Here is an 18922-nt window from a genome sequence, read left to right as displayed (position 1 = left end):
AAAGAAATGAGGCACTATATAGTTGGGAACTGAGATCTTTTGTGTTTTGGGACGTAGAAATCTGTGGAATTCGATAACCTATAGTCCTAGTCTCAGTCTGAGGCTGGGAGTGGATGGTCCACCCTTGGTGAGCCATTCTTATGGTAAACGCCAAAAGGGTGGTCACACAGAAGCCAAGGACTCAAATTCTCTTCTGAATCCTGTTCCATCCCCACACCAAGCAGAGAAAAACAGAATGGCCGGTAGCTCCTAAATCTTAACAGTTCATTGGGATACGAAAGAAGAGCTTTTTAAATCGGAGGCACTCCCATCTCTACGCCAGATTTAGAATTTGCCATTTTGATAGCCATGGGGAATCAAGAGTGAATTTTCGATACCCTCAGTAGATTCGAAGCCTAACGCCGGACCACCTTTCTTGTCCTTTGCCTGCAAGCCTAAGTTTTTGCCCAGTGGCCCACCCACCCTTTTGCCTCAACTTTCTAGCCTCTCCCTGCAGGGGTCTCTTTACCTCCGGGCTTTCACCTCTCAGCCCCGCCCCTCGGCTCCTCGCCTCGCTCCAGCCTCTCTTTCCTTCTCTACTCGCTCCGCCCCTTCCCCTGCCGCCACGCCCTGAGGCACGCTCCTTTCTTTCCCTCCGCTTTCGCACCTCCCAACCCCGCCCATCTCCCCAGCTACTGAGCCCCTCTCTTCGCGGAGTTCCGTCCTTCCTGCCCTCTTTTGTCCCTCCTCACCATCTGTACTACACTGAACCGTCCCTTTGACGTTACGTCAGGTCCTTTACTCGGTGCCGGAAGGAGAGTCTAGGAGCGATTCGATTTCGGAATTATGGCTGCAGTGGATATCAGAGGTAATGCCGTTGTGCTTTTTACATAATTGTGAACGCGTCTGCGGTTTACAATTCACGGGGGCAAGATTCAGATTACTTTGTGAAGTCTTTTTCCCTCTTCTCGATCGTTTCTATAGACGACCCAAGGCTGTTAATAAAGAAAAGTTGCCGAGTTTTCCGTAGATCCTGATGAGCGTCTTTAAAAAGTCTCCTGTTTGGAGTTATGTTGTACATACTACCTCTGTACTGTAGCAGTATGGGAGCTATTATATCAGGGTGCAAGGATGGCCTTTGGTCAGAGAGATAATGGGCCTACTTGTTTTGATGTATCTTCTTGGGACTTAATTTGGGGGACTGCGTTGTTCTTGAGATCACAGCCCACGTATGTTTTATTTTTGAGTCTATAATACTTTGTATTTAACACCCCGTACTGTAATTGCTTAGGTCAGGAGTCGTTTATTTTTCATGGCTGAACTGTAGAATTTCTCAAAATACTTGTTGAGTCAGTGGATAAATATGTGGAGATGCAACCTCTTAGTTACTTCTTGATCTTGCAAAGTATGTAAGGTTTTGCTTGTGTATACTTATATTTAAAGGCAAGTGATTTTGATGCCTTTTTCTATAATAACCGAATTGAGGTTTAACAGACTTATTTATGGTTATTTAGCGATCTTCTGCATTTCTGGGTCATGTTTTTACATATTTGTCTTTCATCATGAGAGTTTCAAGTGCTTAATTTCATCACTTGCAGATTGTCAAGAGTGCTGTACTTATAAGTCACTTTGCTAGATAGTGAATAAAAAGAGAAGCATTTAATCCATAAGACTACATTAAAGTAGTTAGCATTTGTAATGTTTTACTTTTTATTTATATTTGTTAGCAAAGGCTCTAAAGTAGTAGGAGAGTGGTGATTTAGAGGAACAACAAGGAAGCTGGTATGGCTAGAGGCTGAGTGAGGGAAGATGTGGGAAGGAGATGAAGTTGGAGAGGTATTGTAAGCCATGGTGCTCTTTCGATTTTCCACTTGAGTAAAATGGAGAGCTGCCAGAGGATTTTGACCAGATGGATGACATAGTTTGACTTTTTTTTTTTTTTTTAAATCACTGTAGTTGAGAACAGTGTAGGAAGGCAAGGGTAGACTTAGAGAAACTAGGTAGGAGACTGTTTCTAAAGTAGATGGAGATTTGGAGGTTGCTTGGGCTAGGGTGTTAACAGTAGAGACAGGAAGAAGTGTTTGGAGTCTGCTTGATTTGGTATTGTGTTCTTATGAAGTTGTGACAGGTAATCTCCGAGTGGGACAGATAATTATGCTCTATTTTATAGCTATAGAACATATCTTAATCTTAGTTAACCATTTTGTGGATGAGCATCTTTGGAAATTGGAGCCTATGTGCATTGATAAATATCTCTAATTAGTAGAGTAAATCATAACTTGTTCTTGGCCCTCATGAATTAATAAGCATTTGCTAATTTCTACGAATCAAGTCCTGTGCTAGTTCCTGATGAGTAAAACCTACAGTTTAATAGGGGTGCATTTGTATTTTGTTGTGGTTCTGTTTTTTTTTTTTTTTTGATATCAGACATCGCACTTGGGTCCTTGCGCTTGCTAGGCAAGCGACGGAACCACTGAGCTAAATCCCCGGCCCGTGGTTCTGTTTTTTAACATTTATGTTTTTGGTACATGTTTGCAGGACATAATGATTACATTTGTTGTGTAAAGTTGGTACATGTATATAATACATCTAAATTCTTTTCAGTTTCTCTTTCCCTCCATCTACATTTGAATTTTTGATTTATGAGTATTAGTAATAGAAGTATATAAAAATTGCCATGAGAATGGAGAAAAAGGCACCACCAACACCAGTATTATCATATTTGACATTTATTAGGTAACAATGTGCTAAGCATTTTACATATATAAGCAAGTATTCATAATTAAAAATCCTACCTCCCAATAGTTAGGAAGAGTTAATAGATATGGGCATGAAATAATGAAGGCCTGATAGAAATCAATAGCAATGCATGGAAAGATAAGGATATAGGAAACATTTTTTAGTGGGGAGAGGGGAATGGTAGTTTCCTAAGAAAATTAAAAAGAATTGCATGGGGAGTTTTGTTGAAAATAAACTTGTGTTAATAATTAGACTACAGAATTTAACTGAGAATAATGATTATCCTTTGTTGCTTTTCATTAGGAAAAAATGACTTTTTCTGAAAATATTTCCTGGTGTCTCGTACATTTGGTTATGGCACGATCCCCTTATTATGAACTGTATAATGGTCTATACTAATTATTTTTTCAGGTTACATGAATGCTTTATTGATTTCTTTATTTTACTTAGTAACAGTAATATTGCACTATTATTTTGGATACTGTGTACTTCATTTGTTTGTCTGTTTTAGGGGGCATATAGCATATTTTGCATTTTTACTTAAAAAAAAAAATACAGTGCCTGTGATTTGATTCATTTTGTGCAGAACTGCTTGTCACCTTAAATTAGGTCTGACTTCTTCAAAGATGCCAGAAATAATTGCAGCATATAAGAGGTTGAAATTTTTCAACCAGTTATATAGACATTTTGATGTTCATGATTTAAACCTTGTAGTATAGTCCATAGTGGATGAAACATCCACACAGCCAATAGCCAGTAATTGTTATGAGCTTGGAGAACAGTCCACCAGGTGGCACACTTTTGTAATGCCAGCACTCAGGGAGCCTGAGATTAAGGATCTCAAATTCAGACCCAAGGCGTGCTCACTGTGAAGGTGCTGGGTTCAATTCCCAGTACTGCTAAAAAACAAACAAAAAAGAAAAAACCTCATTAGTTAAATGCATCTATTTATCATGTCTTTTTTTTTTTTTTGGTACTGGGGATCGAATTCAAGACCTTGTGCTTGCGAGGCAGGCGTGGGTGCCACTGAGCTAAATCCCTAGCCCTATATCATGCCTTTTAAAGGTTTAATTCTCCTCAAATATGAAACAGTGTGGCTGTAATAAGGGAATTCTACTTACCATTTACCCTTTAAATTTTACATCATCTCATCTGTAGTAATAGCTCCACAATGTATTTCTTTGACCCTAATTGAGATCTCAAACTGATGTCTTTGAAGTTTTTTGAATGACTGGCTAGCATATAAAAACTCAGGAGTTTCAGTTTTTGAAAAGATCTATCTAGATATCAAGCCTTAACACTTTTTTACCTAATCAAATTATTCTGTAAATGTGTAATATACTTTGTATTTTTATACTTCTGTATATGAATTCTCTTTGTTTAGAATTACTTTATCCTTTTATCTATGGTGAGATTTTTGTTGTTGTTGTTGTTGTTTCCTAGATTGAACCCAGGGCCTTAGCCCTGAACTACATCCCCACTCCATTTTTAACTTTGGGACTGATTTTGTGAAGTTGCCTAGGCTGGAGTTGAACTTGATCCTTTTGCCTCTGCCCCCCCCCCCCCTTATTGCTCAGATTATAGGCATGCACCCTCACACCTGCTCAAGTATTAAAATCAGTATTAAAATCCACCTGCTATGCCTATGAAAAATCGTATTCATTCCCTCTGGGTAAAATAGTCTACTCCCTCTTCTGTGCTCTCATAACTCATTTATCCATACTTGTATTACTATATTGTGTTGTCATTGTTTTCTTGCATATTTCTCTACTGTGAGAATACATAAGCTAGGATCCTTGTTATTTTTATATTCTTAGTGCTTGCTACATTAGATCCCTAAGAGATGCTTGTCAAATTGGATTTTTTTCTCTATTCTAATTGTTATCACCTTGTTTCTTTCTTATAGATAATCTGCTGGGAATCTCTTGGGTCGACAGCTCTTGGATTCCCATTTTGAACAGTGGTAGTGTCCTGGATTACTTTTCAGAAAGAAGTAATCCTTTTTATGACAGGACATGTAATAATGAAGTGGTCAAAATGCAGAGGCTAACATTAGAACACTTGAAGTAAGTTATTTTATTAAGAAGGTAGCATCTTTGCCAACTAGAGATTTTGTAGCAAATGTTTCTTTTGAGCTGTGGATTATAAAATACAGAGTAGAACTTTCGGAAGAAAAATTTAAGCTTTGTTTGGGTTTATACAATGTAACATCCAAGGGAATTATTAGTAGTCACTTGCAATTTAGTCTTTTCTGTATAATTTCATAATGTCTATTTAAAATCTAACTGTTGAGTGGTTTTAGCAGTGCAGCTGTTCTTCTCAACCAGACAATCATAATTATTGTTCTCTTTTAAATCTAATTGTAATGTTTTATGCCATAATCTGGTTTATATTGGATTTTTCTTTGTATGACAAGTAGAGAAAGTAGTAAAATTCAACTAAACATAAAACAAGATTCTTCAGACTAAGGATGCTAAATAATGAATTTATTACTATTACATAAGTTTCTGAAACAAGTATAATATATAATTTATCATATTACTTAAATATTGTAGGTGGTAGATTTTATGAAATTTCTATAGTATTTTAAATGGTTTCTGTTATGAGCTATTTAATAAGATAAGGTATTGTTGCTTTTAAACAATCTGGCAGGGCAAAAAGAGTATGGGGTGAGGATAAGGTTTTTGGTGTTTATTTTATTTTATTTTATTTTATTTTATTTTATTTTATTTTATTTTATTTTATTTTTTTGGTACCGGGGATCGAACTCGGATCCTTCCGCTTGCACGGCAGGGAGCAAAACCACTGAGCTAAATCCCGGCCCCTTGGTGTTTATTTTTATATTTCATATATTTATAGGTGTTGGTCAGGAAACATTGTTTTTTAATTGCCATTTTGAAACAGACACTTCAGTGTATTTTTCTGTCTGAAAAGTACTCATTTAAACTCATGATGAATTTTGTAGAGAAATTTTGTTGTTTAAAAACCAACTCTTGGGCCAGGGATTTAGCTCAGTGTTGCTGTGCCTGCCTTGCAAGCACAAGGTCCTGAGTTTGGTCCCCATGGGGGAGGGGATGGACAATAACTCAATTCTTTATCTATATATCACCTATCCAGGAAATTAGCCAGTTTTATTCAACAACCAAGTTTTAACACCAAACAGAGACAACTTTAACCCTATTTACAGTGTTGCTGCAATTATGTGATTGGAATGTCCTACAGAATCATTGTAGGCATTCATAGATTGGGATGTCTCTCTGTTTCAGTCAGATGGTTGGAGTTGAGTACATCCTTTTACATGCTCAAGAGCCAATTCTTTTCATCATTCGAAAGCAACAGCGGCAGTCTCCTGCTCAAGGTAAACTTCAGGCATTTTTTTTCTTAAAATATCACGATCTATTTATTTATGGATTGAGTTCTGTTTTGAGGGGTTCCAAAGCACATACATGTTCAGTAATTTGCTTGGGGCACTCATCAGACTCAGCATGTAGTTTTGCTTATGAGTAAGATTCGTTGTGGCTACACAGTCAGATTAGTAATAGAAAAAGACATAACAAGTAGGGTCTGTAGGAATCCATGTGCTGGTTTCCTGTGCTTTTCTTGTGAGGAGCCACACTGGGCATGGCTGCTATTCGGCAGTGAGATGCAGCCACACGTGTATATGTCTATTCAGTGAAGCCCATTTTAAACTCAGAGCTTAGGGTTTTTTTATTGAGGCCTGGTCTTTAAGCATCCTCTGTCCACCAGAATTTCAGACTTCCAGAAGGAAATTAGATGTCCCTTATATTCACATTGCTTGTACATTTTGCCAGGATGTTTCAAAAGCCACATTCTACTGTTCATATGCATGGACACCATAATTTTTGCAAACATGCCCAAGGACAATTCTTTAGGCACTAGCAGTCAGAACAACTCAACTCTTTCTGTGAACATAGTTGTTGGGATCCCATTGAGTCTCAGGCATCCCAAGTAACTTTTCTTCTCATCTCAGTGAACTGAATCAATTCTGTCACAAAATACTGTACATAGCAGTTGAAATCTTATCAAATTCATAGAGAATCAATTAAATATCCTCAGTGACACATTCAACCAAAAGTCTTACCTGGATTTTACTACCAAATGAAAGCTTGCTTGAGAAATACTACTCAGGAGTATAGAATCCAGATTTGGTTTTGAATACGAGAGCTAAGACACTTATTGTAGAGATGACCAGAACTATAAGACATCTTAGAACCGAACCAGGACTTTGGAAAAATTCACCCTAAAGAGACAATTCAAGGTAGAGAAGCCAGATAGTGTTATTTCAGCTATATCTTTCAATTAGATACCCTCATGAAGACATTTATGAACAACCCTTACTCTAGTATTGATTTCAGAGATTGCTAAACAGTTGTGGTTCCAGAACCCAACTTTAGTTTCAAAATGGAAGATTTAGAGTCTCTAGAGAAAAAGAGACCTTAGTGAAAGGTGAGACCATGTGAAGAGGATTCGGGGTATCGAATCTGTACAGGGTATACAAGATGGCCCTGGACAGCTAGGCAGTGAGATTCAGTCCTGGGATTAGAGGTGAGTTTACTGCATCTGATGTCTTCATCCTGGGATCCTTGTCACTCTTGCTGCAAGCTCTTTCTCCTGAAAGTTTGGTTGACTAATAATAGCACTAGTGCCACAAATGCACATGAAACTGATGTGATGTAATGTCGATGCTCATTAGAGAAGTACTGATCTTGCAGGGTTAGAGAGTAAATTCTTGGTCTTTCTGGGCCCCTTAGTCTCAGTGACATCTCAACTGTTGTCAAAGCAGCCACAGATAACACACAAATGAATGTCTGTTTTCCAGTAAAACTTTATAAAAACAAAAATTACCAAAGCTTGCCATAAAGCTTAGTTTGGGAAAATGTCAAGTTTTGCTTGTTTTTTAAATTAATATCTATTTAGAAGTTTATGTCCAGAGCTATGTTCACAAGCATTTTTCCCCCACTGCTTTAGTTATTCCTCTTGCTGATTACTATATCATTGCTGGGGTGATTTATCAGGCACCAGACTTGGGATCAGTTATAAACTCCAGAGTGGTAAGTGTCTTCACATTTTTTAAACATTAAAGAAAACTTAATTGAGCTAGCCTGCTTCTAAGAAGCAAGCAGGAGCTCCTCTCCCTTGTGTAAGTTAGTATGAAGTATTGACCATTACAGTGACTTGAGGCTTGTTTATCATAGGCCAGGTCAATGCTATTACATATAGTTGGCTTTGTGTATCAGTAAGTTCCATGTCCATTTATTGTGGATGAAAATATTCAGAAAAATAAGTTGCATCTGTATTGAACATGTTCAGACTTTTTCCTTGTTATCATTCCCTAAATAATAGTGTAACAGCTATTTAAATATTTACATTATATTGCACCTTATTAATAATCTAGAGATGGTATAAAGTACATGGAAAATGTATGTAGATTATATGCAAATATTATATCTTTTTAAACAAATATTATATCCTTTTAATAGAAGGGATTTGAGAATCCATGGATTTTAGTATCTGTGGAGGGTTCTGGAACCAATCCCCTATGGATTTTGAGGGATGACTGTGCAACTCCAGTTATATAGTGATATAGATTCTGAAAAATAGGAAATTACTCTCTTTGCATATGTAACATTTTGTATTTACTTTGGAAATTTGGTTGATCTAGTGAGAAATTTAGAATTTTTTTTCTTTTTACAAGCTTACTGCAGTGCATGGCATTCAGTCAGCTTTTGATGAAGCTATGTCTTATTGTCGATATCATCCTTCCAAAGGGTATTGGTGGCACTTCAAAGATCATGAAGAACAAGGTAGGTAGAGCACCTAGGGCCTCCTAAAATGGTTTTTGATTTTCCAGGGATGAAGCTGTTTTCTTTAGGAAACAGCTATTAATGTTTTCTAGATGTGTTTTAGGTTTTCATAGCATAATGACTTTTTTTTTTGGTACTGGCGATCGAACTCGGGTCCTTGCGTTTGCGCAGCAGGCGATGAAACCACTGAGCTAAATCCCGTGCCCCATAATGACATTTTTGAAACTATGATTCACGTAATTAGGTTTGATAATAATAGCTTTTATATAGGGATAGATATAAATTCGATGTGTTAGATAACTGGTTATCTTAATAAATGTGGTTTAAGGTTTTAAAATATTTGGAGCATAAAGAAGAGAAAGTGATGGCAATGAACAAGGTATTCCTATTTATCTATTGAGTCATCTTGAAACTTTGAACTCTTTTTCCCTCTAGTCTCAAAAGTAGGGGAAATTAAGCATTGTTCTTAGGTGACCAGGCTGTTTTTTTATTCTGTGTTAGTACCTCCTGTGGCACTAGGTATCTTGGTTCCCGTGGCTGCTAATCTGCTACTTGTATTTTTTACCAGAATAACTACTTACAGAAATGTGTCTATAGCAGTTTTTTTATACTCTGCATTTTCTTTTTTTCTTTTTTTTTGGTACCAGGGATTGAACTCGGGTCCTTGCACTTGCTAGGCAGGCGGCGGAACCACTGAGCTACACCCCTGGCCCACTCTGCATTTTCTTTAATAGAAACTCAGAATAAGTTATAGTGGGTAAGGTGGCCTTTGTATGGAATTCAGACTTGTAGAATGGTCTTTCTGATGTAGTTATTTTGATTTTAATAGGTGCAGGCAGCAGTGTTTGATGTGAGAAAGTTTGCCTTACTTGCCCCAAGAGCTATTTTCCTCTATCCTAATGAGTAACACTTATCTGGAACCCTGAGTTTAAGATAATTTAAAGATAGTGCTCCAATACACCTAACCTCCCATCCCTTACTGTTGCAAATTTTACATGTGAATAGCTTTAGAATTTCTCCTTCAGGTTCTTTTCTTTCTTGGCTTCATAATTTTCCCAGCCCTGTGAATTAGAGCATGGTAGCTTGAGTTTATAAAACCTTCATTTTTCATTTATTCCTAGTAGGTTTTATGGGAAAAAGACCACTAAATAAACTTAAAATACATAAAGATACTGTCATACCAATAATCTAGGTTGTAATTTAGGTAATTATGAAAAACTTTAGCCTTAAAACTCATCTGTCAATGCTGACACACTGAAACTGAAGTGTCTTTAAAAGACATGTTTACCAGCTTTTTAAATGTCAGGATTTAACATAATTTAAGGAGAGTTGGAATACTTCACATATGCTGTGTGTAAGTTATTTGGGAAATTGTATGAGTATAGTAGCCTTTCAAAATACTGAAATTTGAGTATATTCTTGGTGGATAAAGATTTATAAAATATGAAACTAGGTAATGTTTTGATTTGGATTTTATATTTTAATAGATAAAGTCAAACCAAAAGCTAAAAGAAAAGAAGAACCAAGCTCTATTTTTCAGAGACAGCGCGTGGATGCTTTACTTGTGGACCTTAGACAAAAATTTCCACCTAAATTTGTGCAGGTAATAAGAATGTGTGGCTAATACTTTTTGTTTCTTTTTTTTTTTTAAATGTGTGTGTGTGCGCACTTGTGCTTGTGTGTGATTTGACATTTTTTGCTGTCATATACTTATTTAAGTGAAAATGGTTTCAGGTATGACCTAAAAATAATAGCCCTGCTGATAATATTCTCATTCTAAAGATTGTTAAAAGTGTAACAGGTAGTAAAAAACTTTTAAGATATAAAATTCTCTTTTACTCTATGTGGAGCCTGATGTAGTATAGGTATCTGTGCTCCTTAAATGATTGGATGGTTAAAATTTGTAACAAAGAGAATAGAGCATTTTTGGTAGAAGGCTTAGCATGATGAAAGACAGGAGTAGTAATAGAGTTATGCCATATTGAGTTTTTTCTTTCCAGTACTGGGGAATCAAACTCAGGACCTTGCACTTGCAAGGCAGGTGCAGTACCACTGAGCTAAATTTCTGGCCCCTTCGTATTGGTTTTTAAGTTATACGAATTGTCCTATATGATTTGAGAGGAGGGAGTTCTAACAGCACTAGCAAATTCTACTCAATGAGCTCTTGAAGTAGTTAATAGATAGAACATATGAACATGTTATTCTCACAATTAGTTGCAGTTCTTATGGACCTTTATGGGTCCGTGTACACCCATAGTCATATATATGCCATTGTTCTTAAGAGCTGTTTAAGGAATTTTCAATGATAGTTGTAAATTAAATGAGACTTTTGCATTATGAGATGACTTTAGAACAGGCCTCTCTTCCCTGCCCCGACTGTTACTATAGTGAGAGAAATATGTTATTGTAATAATTACATGGTAATGAAGGGAACAGAGGATGCAAGTTGGAACATACCGGATTTCCCTGAAATTAAGACCAGGTCTTATTAATTTTTGTTCCAAAAACACAAGAGGGCTTATTTTGAGGGATTGTCTTATTTTTTCATGTACAACAATTTATACTTATATTTAACAGTCTACATTTATTTGTTTATTCATGTACAAAAATTCCATTTATTCATTTGCCAAAGTCTACATTTATTCAAATGCAGTCATATCATTTCTTCTGGAGCATTGTCATAACTCTCCAAACCCCAAATTCTGGCCTGAATTTCTTGTGACTCCATTTCCTGTAGAAGCATTGGCTCCAATCTCTCGTGTCCAGCAATAGAGCTGTCCTTAAATGATCATTCTTTGTCCATGTAGCCTGCTTGTAGTGCATTGACATCACAGCTATCAGTGATTTTAACCCATGAATTCTCTCACAAAGTTTCCATTAAATCAAGTGTTAATTGAAGACTCATAAGACAGGAGTGGCAATCAAAATGGTGATAGTTAAGAATGATAATCCACCCAAAAGTGCTGAAAAATCTCAGATACCAAAATTCAGAAAACGTTTCTTTATTTCACATGAGTGCTTAAGTACATCTGTTATAACACATGGCATTGAATTATGAAGATTCATATTAGACACAACCATCTCTCTTCCTTATCAAGATTGCACGTTATTTGTACATTGTATCTGTACTCCAGTTGTTCATTTGGCAGTAAGCCTAAAGTTCATCTGTTTATGTAGGCATTTAGCTCTCATCCAAAGGTACCTGCTTGGGTATTTCCAGATACTTAATTGTAATTTATATTATTATTTATTTTAAGTGTTAATGTCAGTAATATTGTTTATTTTGTGTCCATCTGACTGATGATCTGAACTGGGGCTTATTTTGGGGGAAGGGCTTATATTATGAACATCTTGAACTACCATGCTAGGGCTTATTTTCCAGTTAGGTCATATTTCTTGTGGAAATACAGTATCACCCACAGTTTTAAGCTTTCACTGGGGGTCTTGAGATATATCTTCGCCATGGGTAAAGGGACTACTTTAGTCACTTTTTTGTATTTTAGGAAGATAACTAATAACAGTGTAGGAGCTAAGGAGATTCAAGTTTGGAGTCAGAGATTTCATAGATGAGGGAAAGCCTGAATTTATTCTGTGGCTGTTAGTTAGAGAGGAGATAGAGTCAAGACATATTTCAGAGCTGAGATTGCTTAAATTTGGACATTGGGTTTGGAGAGATTGACATTAAAGATGATTCTGGGGTTTCAGGGTTAGAATTTGACAAGGTGTTGATTGTAAACTAAAATTCAGAATATAGGAGAAACAACAGAATTTGGTTGAAATATAGTTGTTCAAGGTTCTGTTTACATTGATCAACCTTCAGAATATTGAGCAGCTTCTGAGTTTGGGTTCTGAGGTATGCCAGTGAATGAGCACTTCCTTTTCGGGCTAAGGTTCCTGCCTTGGTTCGTTTGTGGATTTCTACCTAGTGAGCTAATGTGGACATTGTAGAAAGCTCAAAGACAGCCTTCATCTTTAATACAAAAAAGCTTTACTTTACAGAAAATGATGAAAAATATAAAACATAGACAAAGGTAGAGAGAATAGGGGCCAGGGATTTATCTCAGTGGTTCTGTTGTCTGGCTTATAAGCTCAGGGACCCAAGTTTGATCCCTGGTACCAAAAAAAAGTAGAGAGAATAATTAAAAATGAAACTCCCATTATCTATTACCCTGTTCCACAATTTATCAAACATGGCCAATCTTGCTTTCTGTCTTCTCCCAGTTTTTCACAGTTAGTTTCAAGCAGACTATAGACTTCATATCATTTCTATGAGTTTTTACATTTCTGTCAAAAGCTTTAGCAAAAGCCATATCTAAGTTGTCATTTTCTTGAACCCCCAGCTTTGGCATCGAAGGATCAAAAGCCAACTCCCGAAGGGAGAATACATCTAGCTCTGTGTAACAGAGGTAGGAAAAAGATGGCCTACTCTGTTAAACTACCAGAAATGTTCCCCTCAAACCTAGAGATGTAAACAGTCTGAAGTCTCTGACAACCACTCATCTGAACTTCTCTTTACTCATTGTGTCTTCCAGAACCACTTGTAGCTCAGGATTTACTCCTAGTTCTCCATTGTATTTAGTAGTCAGGCTTCTAGTGTAGGTAGGGATGTTGCTCCTACCGGGGGTACACAGGAAAATATGGGAGAAGTTTCCTTTGCTTCTTTGAAGCCTTCTTTTTCCATATTTTAATTCTTGCTACTGCTGGAAGTTACACTGATACTCACTCATGTGTTGGGGTTCAGGTCCTCGGGGCTTTTGATGAAGGGTGTTTTTAGTGCTTTTTCAGAAGCTGCTAGGATATCATGGAAATTACTTCACCTAGGTTTTCTCAAGATTCCTAATTAAATTTGGTCTGAAAGGCACTCCTCTTTGCCATCTCAACCCATTTCCTGCTAGTTTGCCTGTGTTCACTAAAAGATTTGTTAGTGTATGTTAGTTACTGTATGTCGGATAGATAATGATATTATTCCTGTGTCTCACTTTTTTTTTTTTGGTACTGGGGATGGAACTCAGGACCTTGTTCTTGCGAGGCAGGTGCGGCACCACTGAGCTACATCCCTGGTGCATGTCTCACTATTGTTAAATGGTTCAGAGCTAGCAATATAAAAATCTCCTTTCTCAAAATTTTGTCCCTTCAGTGTTACTCCATACATTTATTTACTTTTTTCTTTTAAAGTAAGAAAAATTATTTGTTCTTCCAAATGACTTTAGCCATGTTTGAGTCCTAATATGTTTAAAAGATATGTGATATGTGGCTAGGATCAGAATTTCCATGACCACCTTCCATATTTGGAGATTTGCTAGAAGGATTCATAGGATTTGGTATATAGTTGTGCTCAATGGCTGAGATTTGTTACTTTGTTAGAGTAAAGATATAAAGCCAGATCCTAACAGAAAAAGACACAGATGGAGTCTGAAGGACTTAGACTTTATCCTTACCATAAAGGGGTTATACAGAATGCACTTTCAGAGGTGGGTACAGTGATGCATGCTTATAATCCCAGCATTCGGGAGGTTAAGACAAGAGGATTGTGAGTTTGAGGCTAGCCTGGAGTACATGGCAAGACTGTCTCAAAACAAACCAAAACAACAACAACAAAATACTTTCACCTCAACAGTACAAAAATTGGTAACATATGTATGTTAATTCTGCCCAGAAAAATCCACTAGAGACTACCCACATTTTGTGGGGCCAGGGGAATTCATCATGTAGATACCCTCTAGCACATGCCAAAATTTCACAATCCCTGAAGGAAAGGAGATAACTGGCATAAATTGCATTATTTGTGTGAGCAGTCTAAGCACAGTGAGCCACTGCTATCAGATGGGAAATGGTGGGAGCCCTGTCAGGTTATTAACCAAGGGCCAACATTACAAGGCAGGCCTTTCTGAGGATGGGCTTCTCGTAGTTCTGTGTTAACCCTTTTTTGCATAGTGGATAATAATATGGGACTTGGTTTTGGTCTTGTTAAGTATAAAAGTGGGAGCATGAATCTGGAACATGTGATACCCGAAATATTGTAATTGTTATCCAAGGGAATAGGTACGCAAGTTTAGGGAGCGCTCCTAAATTCAGAAAGAAATTAGAAAACAGATGAAGACATTAGGGTTAGAAATGAAGAGATTAGTGTTTCCTCTGAGATGACATGGAAGCATGTAAAGATATGGAGAGAGAGAGGGAGGGGGGAGGGGGAGGGAGGGACAGAAGGAGAGGAAATGAAAGTAAAGGTACAATAAATTGAAAAGTAAATTGGAAGAGGTATTGGTGTCGTATTTGTGTTAGTCACCTTTCTGTTGCTGTGACAAAATACCTGACATAATAACTTAAAGGAGAGAGATTTATTTTGGTTCCATGATTTCAGAAGTTTTAGTCAGTGGTCACCTGGTTCCATTGTTTCTGGGCTTGTGGTGAGGCATAGCATCATAGCAGAAAGGCATGGTGGAGGAAAGCTCACCTCTTGACAGCCAGGAAGTGGGGCAAGTAGGATAGGGGGAGACAGAGCCAGAGACGAAGGGACTCGGGACAACATACAGCCCTCAAAGTCACGTACCCAGTGACCCCCTACTCCTCGAGCTGGGCTGCACCTCCTCATAGCCCATACAGCTGTGAATTGGGATTGGCACCCGCATGATGCAGTCACCTGTCTGGGCCCCACCTCTGAATATTGCTGCATTGGTCATGAAGCCCTCAGTAGATTAGTCTAGGGGTGTGGGGGCAGTACCATTTCAACCAAAATACTTCTTTTGTTGTTTTGCTTTTAAACATAGAATGCTGAGTGTCATTGACTGAGAATGAGGAATAGGTTGTGGACTCTGAGGAGAAAGAAGGTGTTTTAGAGCATGTAACTTGGATCATGGGATTAGGGAGATGACAGGGTCCAATTAAGTAAAAGAATTGGTGTGTAAAGGACTTAACATTATTCATGATCTCTAATGCCCCCCTCACTTTTCCTGCAATTTGACTTGTAATAGTACCCTTATCACATGTTATGCTCATAGGAAGATACCTCTTTTCTCTCATTTTTGATGCCTGCCAGTTCTAAAAGTCAGTCTTAAGTTTTGCGTCTTTAAGTTTTCATTATTTCTCTCACTGAATTCTACTTAACTACATTTTGAACAGTATTGTAGCCTTTGTATTGAGGCAAAGGGTTTTGTTAGATGTCAGGGTTTTTGTGGTTAACTAGTCTGTTTTTTTTTTTTTCTGGTACTGGGTATCAAACTCAGGACCTTGTGCTTGCAAGACAGGTAGTGGTACCATTGAGCTAAATCCCCAGCCCCGTTTTTGTTTTTTTGAGACAGGGTCTTACTATGTGGTTCAGGCTGGCCTTGAACTCACTATGTAGCCCAGGCTGTCCTGGAACTCATGATCCTTCTGCCTCTGCCTTCTGAGTGCTGGGATTGCAGGTGTGTGCCACTACGCCCAGCATCTGCTCTGATTTGTTTCTGGAATGGGGGTAAAAAGTAGAAAATGAACAAATGTGCTTTTATATGGCACATGAATAGTAATTTTATAGCACATGATAATTTTTCTTTATGCGGTCATTTATAATGTAAATTCATGCTGTCATTTTAATAAGAAATACAAAATCAAGAAGAATACTTTGCTTAACCTGGCCTGTTTTTGTCTCCTCCCCCTAACCCCTGTTTTTAAAATTATAGCAAAAATCTGGAGAAAAGCCTGTCCCAGGTATGTTTCAATATGGTTCAATTGATATTCTTAGTAAACTTGAAATAAGAGCAAATGTTTTGATTAATAACAATGACAATGGTGAGATGAGCTAAGGTTATTTCATTCTTTAGTTATTGTAATTTGTTATTCCTGACCTTTAAGACCTGCTGAATTGCCACTTTTGTGGTAGTGATACTGGTAATTAAAAGATGAATTTGGAGCTGGGTGTGGTGGTGGACACCTGTAATCCCAGCACTCTGGAAGCTGAGGCGGGAGGACTGCCACAAGTTGGAGGCCAGCCTGGGCTACATAGTGAGTTCAAGGTCAGGCTGAACTACATAGTGAGACCCTGTCTCAAAAAACAAAACGAGAAAAAGAATTTGGGTGGAAAGAGTAGAAAGTGTGTGGAAGTCAAGTTGATTTGAGGTTATTTTCAGTTTCATAATTGAAAATGGTTTTGCACTGGGATAGAATAATTACATACTTGCTTATACGTGATGTTTTATTTAAATATCATGTGTTTTTGTGTATCACAAATTTCCCTGAGGCAATAATAGATTGTCAGGTTTATAACTAGCCTCTTAAATACATGTGCTTGAGGAAACTGCTAAATGTAAAACTTGAGGTAAGTGTTGAAAAAAAAAAAAAGAATTTCAAAGAGAACCATTCATAGGGCCAGGGATTTAGCTCAGTGGTTCCGCCACCTGCCTCGCAAGTGGAAGGACCCGAGTTTGATCCCCGGTACCCAAAAAAACAAAAAAAAGAGAGAACCATTCATAATAACTGTTGTCTCAATTTATCCTTCCACCCTCATTCCTCTTTAAAAAACCTGGTTTTGATGTCCAGTGGATCAAACAAAGAAAGAGGCAGAACCAACACCAGAAACTATAAAATCTGAGGAGAAAGAGACCACAAAGAATGTCCAACAGACACTGAGCACTAAAGGCCCACCTGAGAAAAGGATAAGACTTCAGTGAGTATGGGACAAAAGGAAACCCCGGAAGACTTCCTATTCTCCATTAGTATACCTCAGTACTATTGTAGAATTTTGAGCTTTAAACCCCTTTTCACAACCCTCTCATTTGTATGGAATGTGGTTATTCTTTAAGAAAGGTTGTTGTTTGTACCATGCTGTGTGACTGTTTCATATGTATCTTTTGTAACCTTTCCTCTACTGGACTTGAGCAGTCTACATACTCAAATATGTATCTGTATTATATTTAAAGACAAAAATAAAAGTATTTGTATATATTCATTTATGATGACTTTTTCTTTCATATTGTTGTCTCTGAAATTTTTCAGTTTCACTTTGAGGACACAAAGCATTCATGTTAATATGGTAATAAGTAACCACATTTTCTTGTATTAGTTGAATATTTTTAAGAGTTATTTTATTAAACATTTTTTATTAGGACATATTTGCCGTACATAATGGTCACATTCATAATGGCGAATTTGTACATGTATATAATATATCTGAATTCCTTTTTTTCCCCATTCTCCTCCCCTCTTCAACTTCTCTTCCTTTCCCTACTTACAAAAGTTGTTTCCATTTTCTCCTTCAATTCTTTTTTTAAAAATACCTTTTCTTTTCCCTCCCCCCTTTCTTGTTCTGCTTCCCATTTGAACATGTTCTTCCTACTTCCTAATATCTATCTTCCATTTTGCTCCTTATTTGTACTTTGAGTTTCTCACACAAGAGAAGCAATGCAGTATTTAAACTTGTCTGTCTGTTTTATTTCACTTAAGATTATGGTCTCAAGAGGAATCCAATTATCTTAAAAATGTCTCAAGTTTATCCTACTTTATGGCAGAGTAGTACTCCATTTTATACAAATACCCCATTGTCTTTATCCATTCATCTGTTGATGGGCATCTTGACTGTTTCCAAGATTTAGCTGTTGTAAATTGTGCTGCTGTAAACATGAGTATGCATGTATCACTGTGGTATGATGCCTTTAATACTTTCCAGAAGCTACCTAGAAGGGGAATAGCTGGATCAAACGGAACTGCTAGTTTTAGGTTTTAATATTTTTTGGAATCTCCATACTATTTTCCATAGTGGTTGTACCAATTTACACTCCCACCAACAAGAGAGAAGGGTTCCTTTTCCCCCCTAGTCTTATCAACATTTGTTATTGGTTGATTTGATGATAGCCATTCTTTCTGGAGTGAGATGGAATCTGTGTTGTTTTAATTAACATTATATTTCTCAGATGTCCACGACTGTTGAATGTTTTTTCATGTATTTATTTCCTGTTTGTATTTCTTCATCTGAGAAGTGTCTGTTCATTTCAGATGCCTATTTTTAGATTGGGCCTTTAAATTTTGGGGAGGGGGGTCTAATTCTGTTGAGTTCTTTATATATTCTAGGTATATGTCCTTTGAGGAATTGCTAGCAAAAATTATTTCCCATTCTGTAGGTTGTTTCTCCACTCTGTTGGTGGTTTCTTTTGCTTGCTGTCCAGAAGTTTTTTAATGAGATGAGGTCCTATTGATTCTTCTGTGTAGTTGGGGTTTCGCTCATAAAGTCTTTGCCTACGTGTAAGTTTTCAAGAGTTTTATCTAATCTGTCTTCCACCAGATTAAGTGTTTCTGTTTCAATGTTTAGAACTTTGATCTTTGTTTTTTTGGTACTGGGGTTCGAACTCAGGACCTTGCACATGTGAGGCAGGCATGGTGCCACTGAGCTAAATCCTCGGCCCTAGATC

The 18922-nt window shown here is 37.3% G+C and overlaps 1 protein-coding gene across 3 annotated transcripts; it reads left to right on the top strand.

Moving 5' to 3' along the window:
* The first annotated feature begins 527 nt into the window (after window positions 1–527).
* Window positions 528–17466, top strand: Med6 (mediator complex subunit 6). Of its 3 annotated transcripts, XM_004837294.4 has the most exons (8): window positions 528–847; window positions 4625–4784; window positions 5985–6076; window positions 7708–7790; window positions 8435–8543; window positions 10031–10146; window positions 16202–16229; window positions 17058–17466. In XM_004837294.4, exons 1-8 carry the CDS (start codon window positions 826–828, stop codon window positions 17186–17188), a joined length of 741 nt encoding a protein of 246 aa, XP_004837351.1. In that variant the 5' UTR covers window positions 528–825; the 3' UTR covers window positions 17189–17466. The 3 variants fall into 3 exon arrangements, with proteins under 3 accessions (XP_004837351.1, XP_004837352.1, XP_021102777.1); XM_004837295.4 differs by lacking the exon at window positions 16202–16229 and having other exon boundaries at window positions 652–847; XM_021247118.2 differs by lacking the exon at window positions 10031–10146 and having other exon boundaries at window positions 652–847; window positions 17058–17293.
* The last annotated feature ends 1456 nt before the right edge of the window (window positions 17467–18922 follow it).

This window comes from Heterocephalus glaber, unplaced genomic scaffold (assembly GCF_053883595.1).
Source record: "Heterocephalus glaber isolate CG9 unplaced genomic scaffold, H.glaber_assembly_v1.0 deba00001608, whole genome shotgun sequence".
In the NCBI taxonomy this organism is placed as follows: Eukaryota; Metazoa; Chordata; class Mammalia; order Rodentia; family Bathyergidae; genus Heterocephalus; species Heterocephalus glaber.
This window is presented reverse-complemented; position numbering and strand designations above follow the sequence as displayed.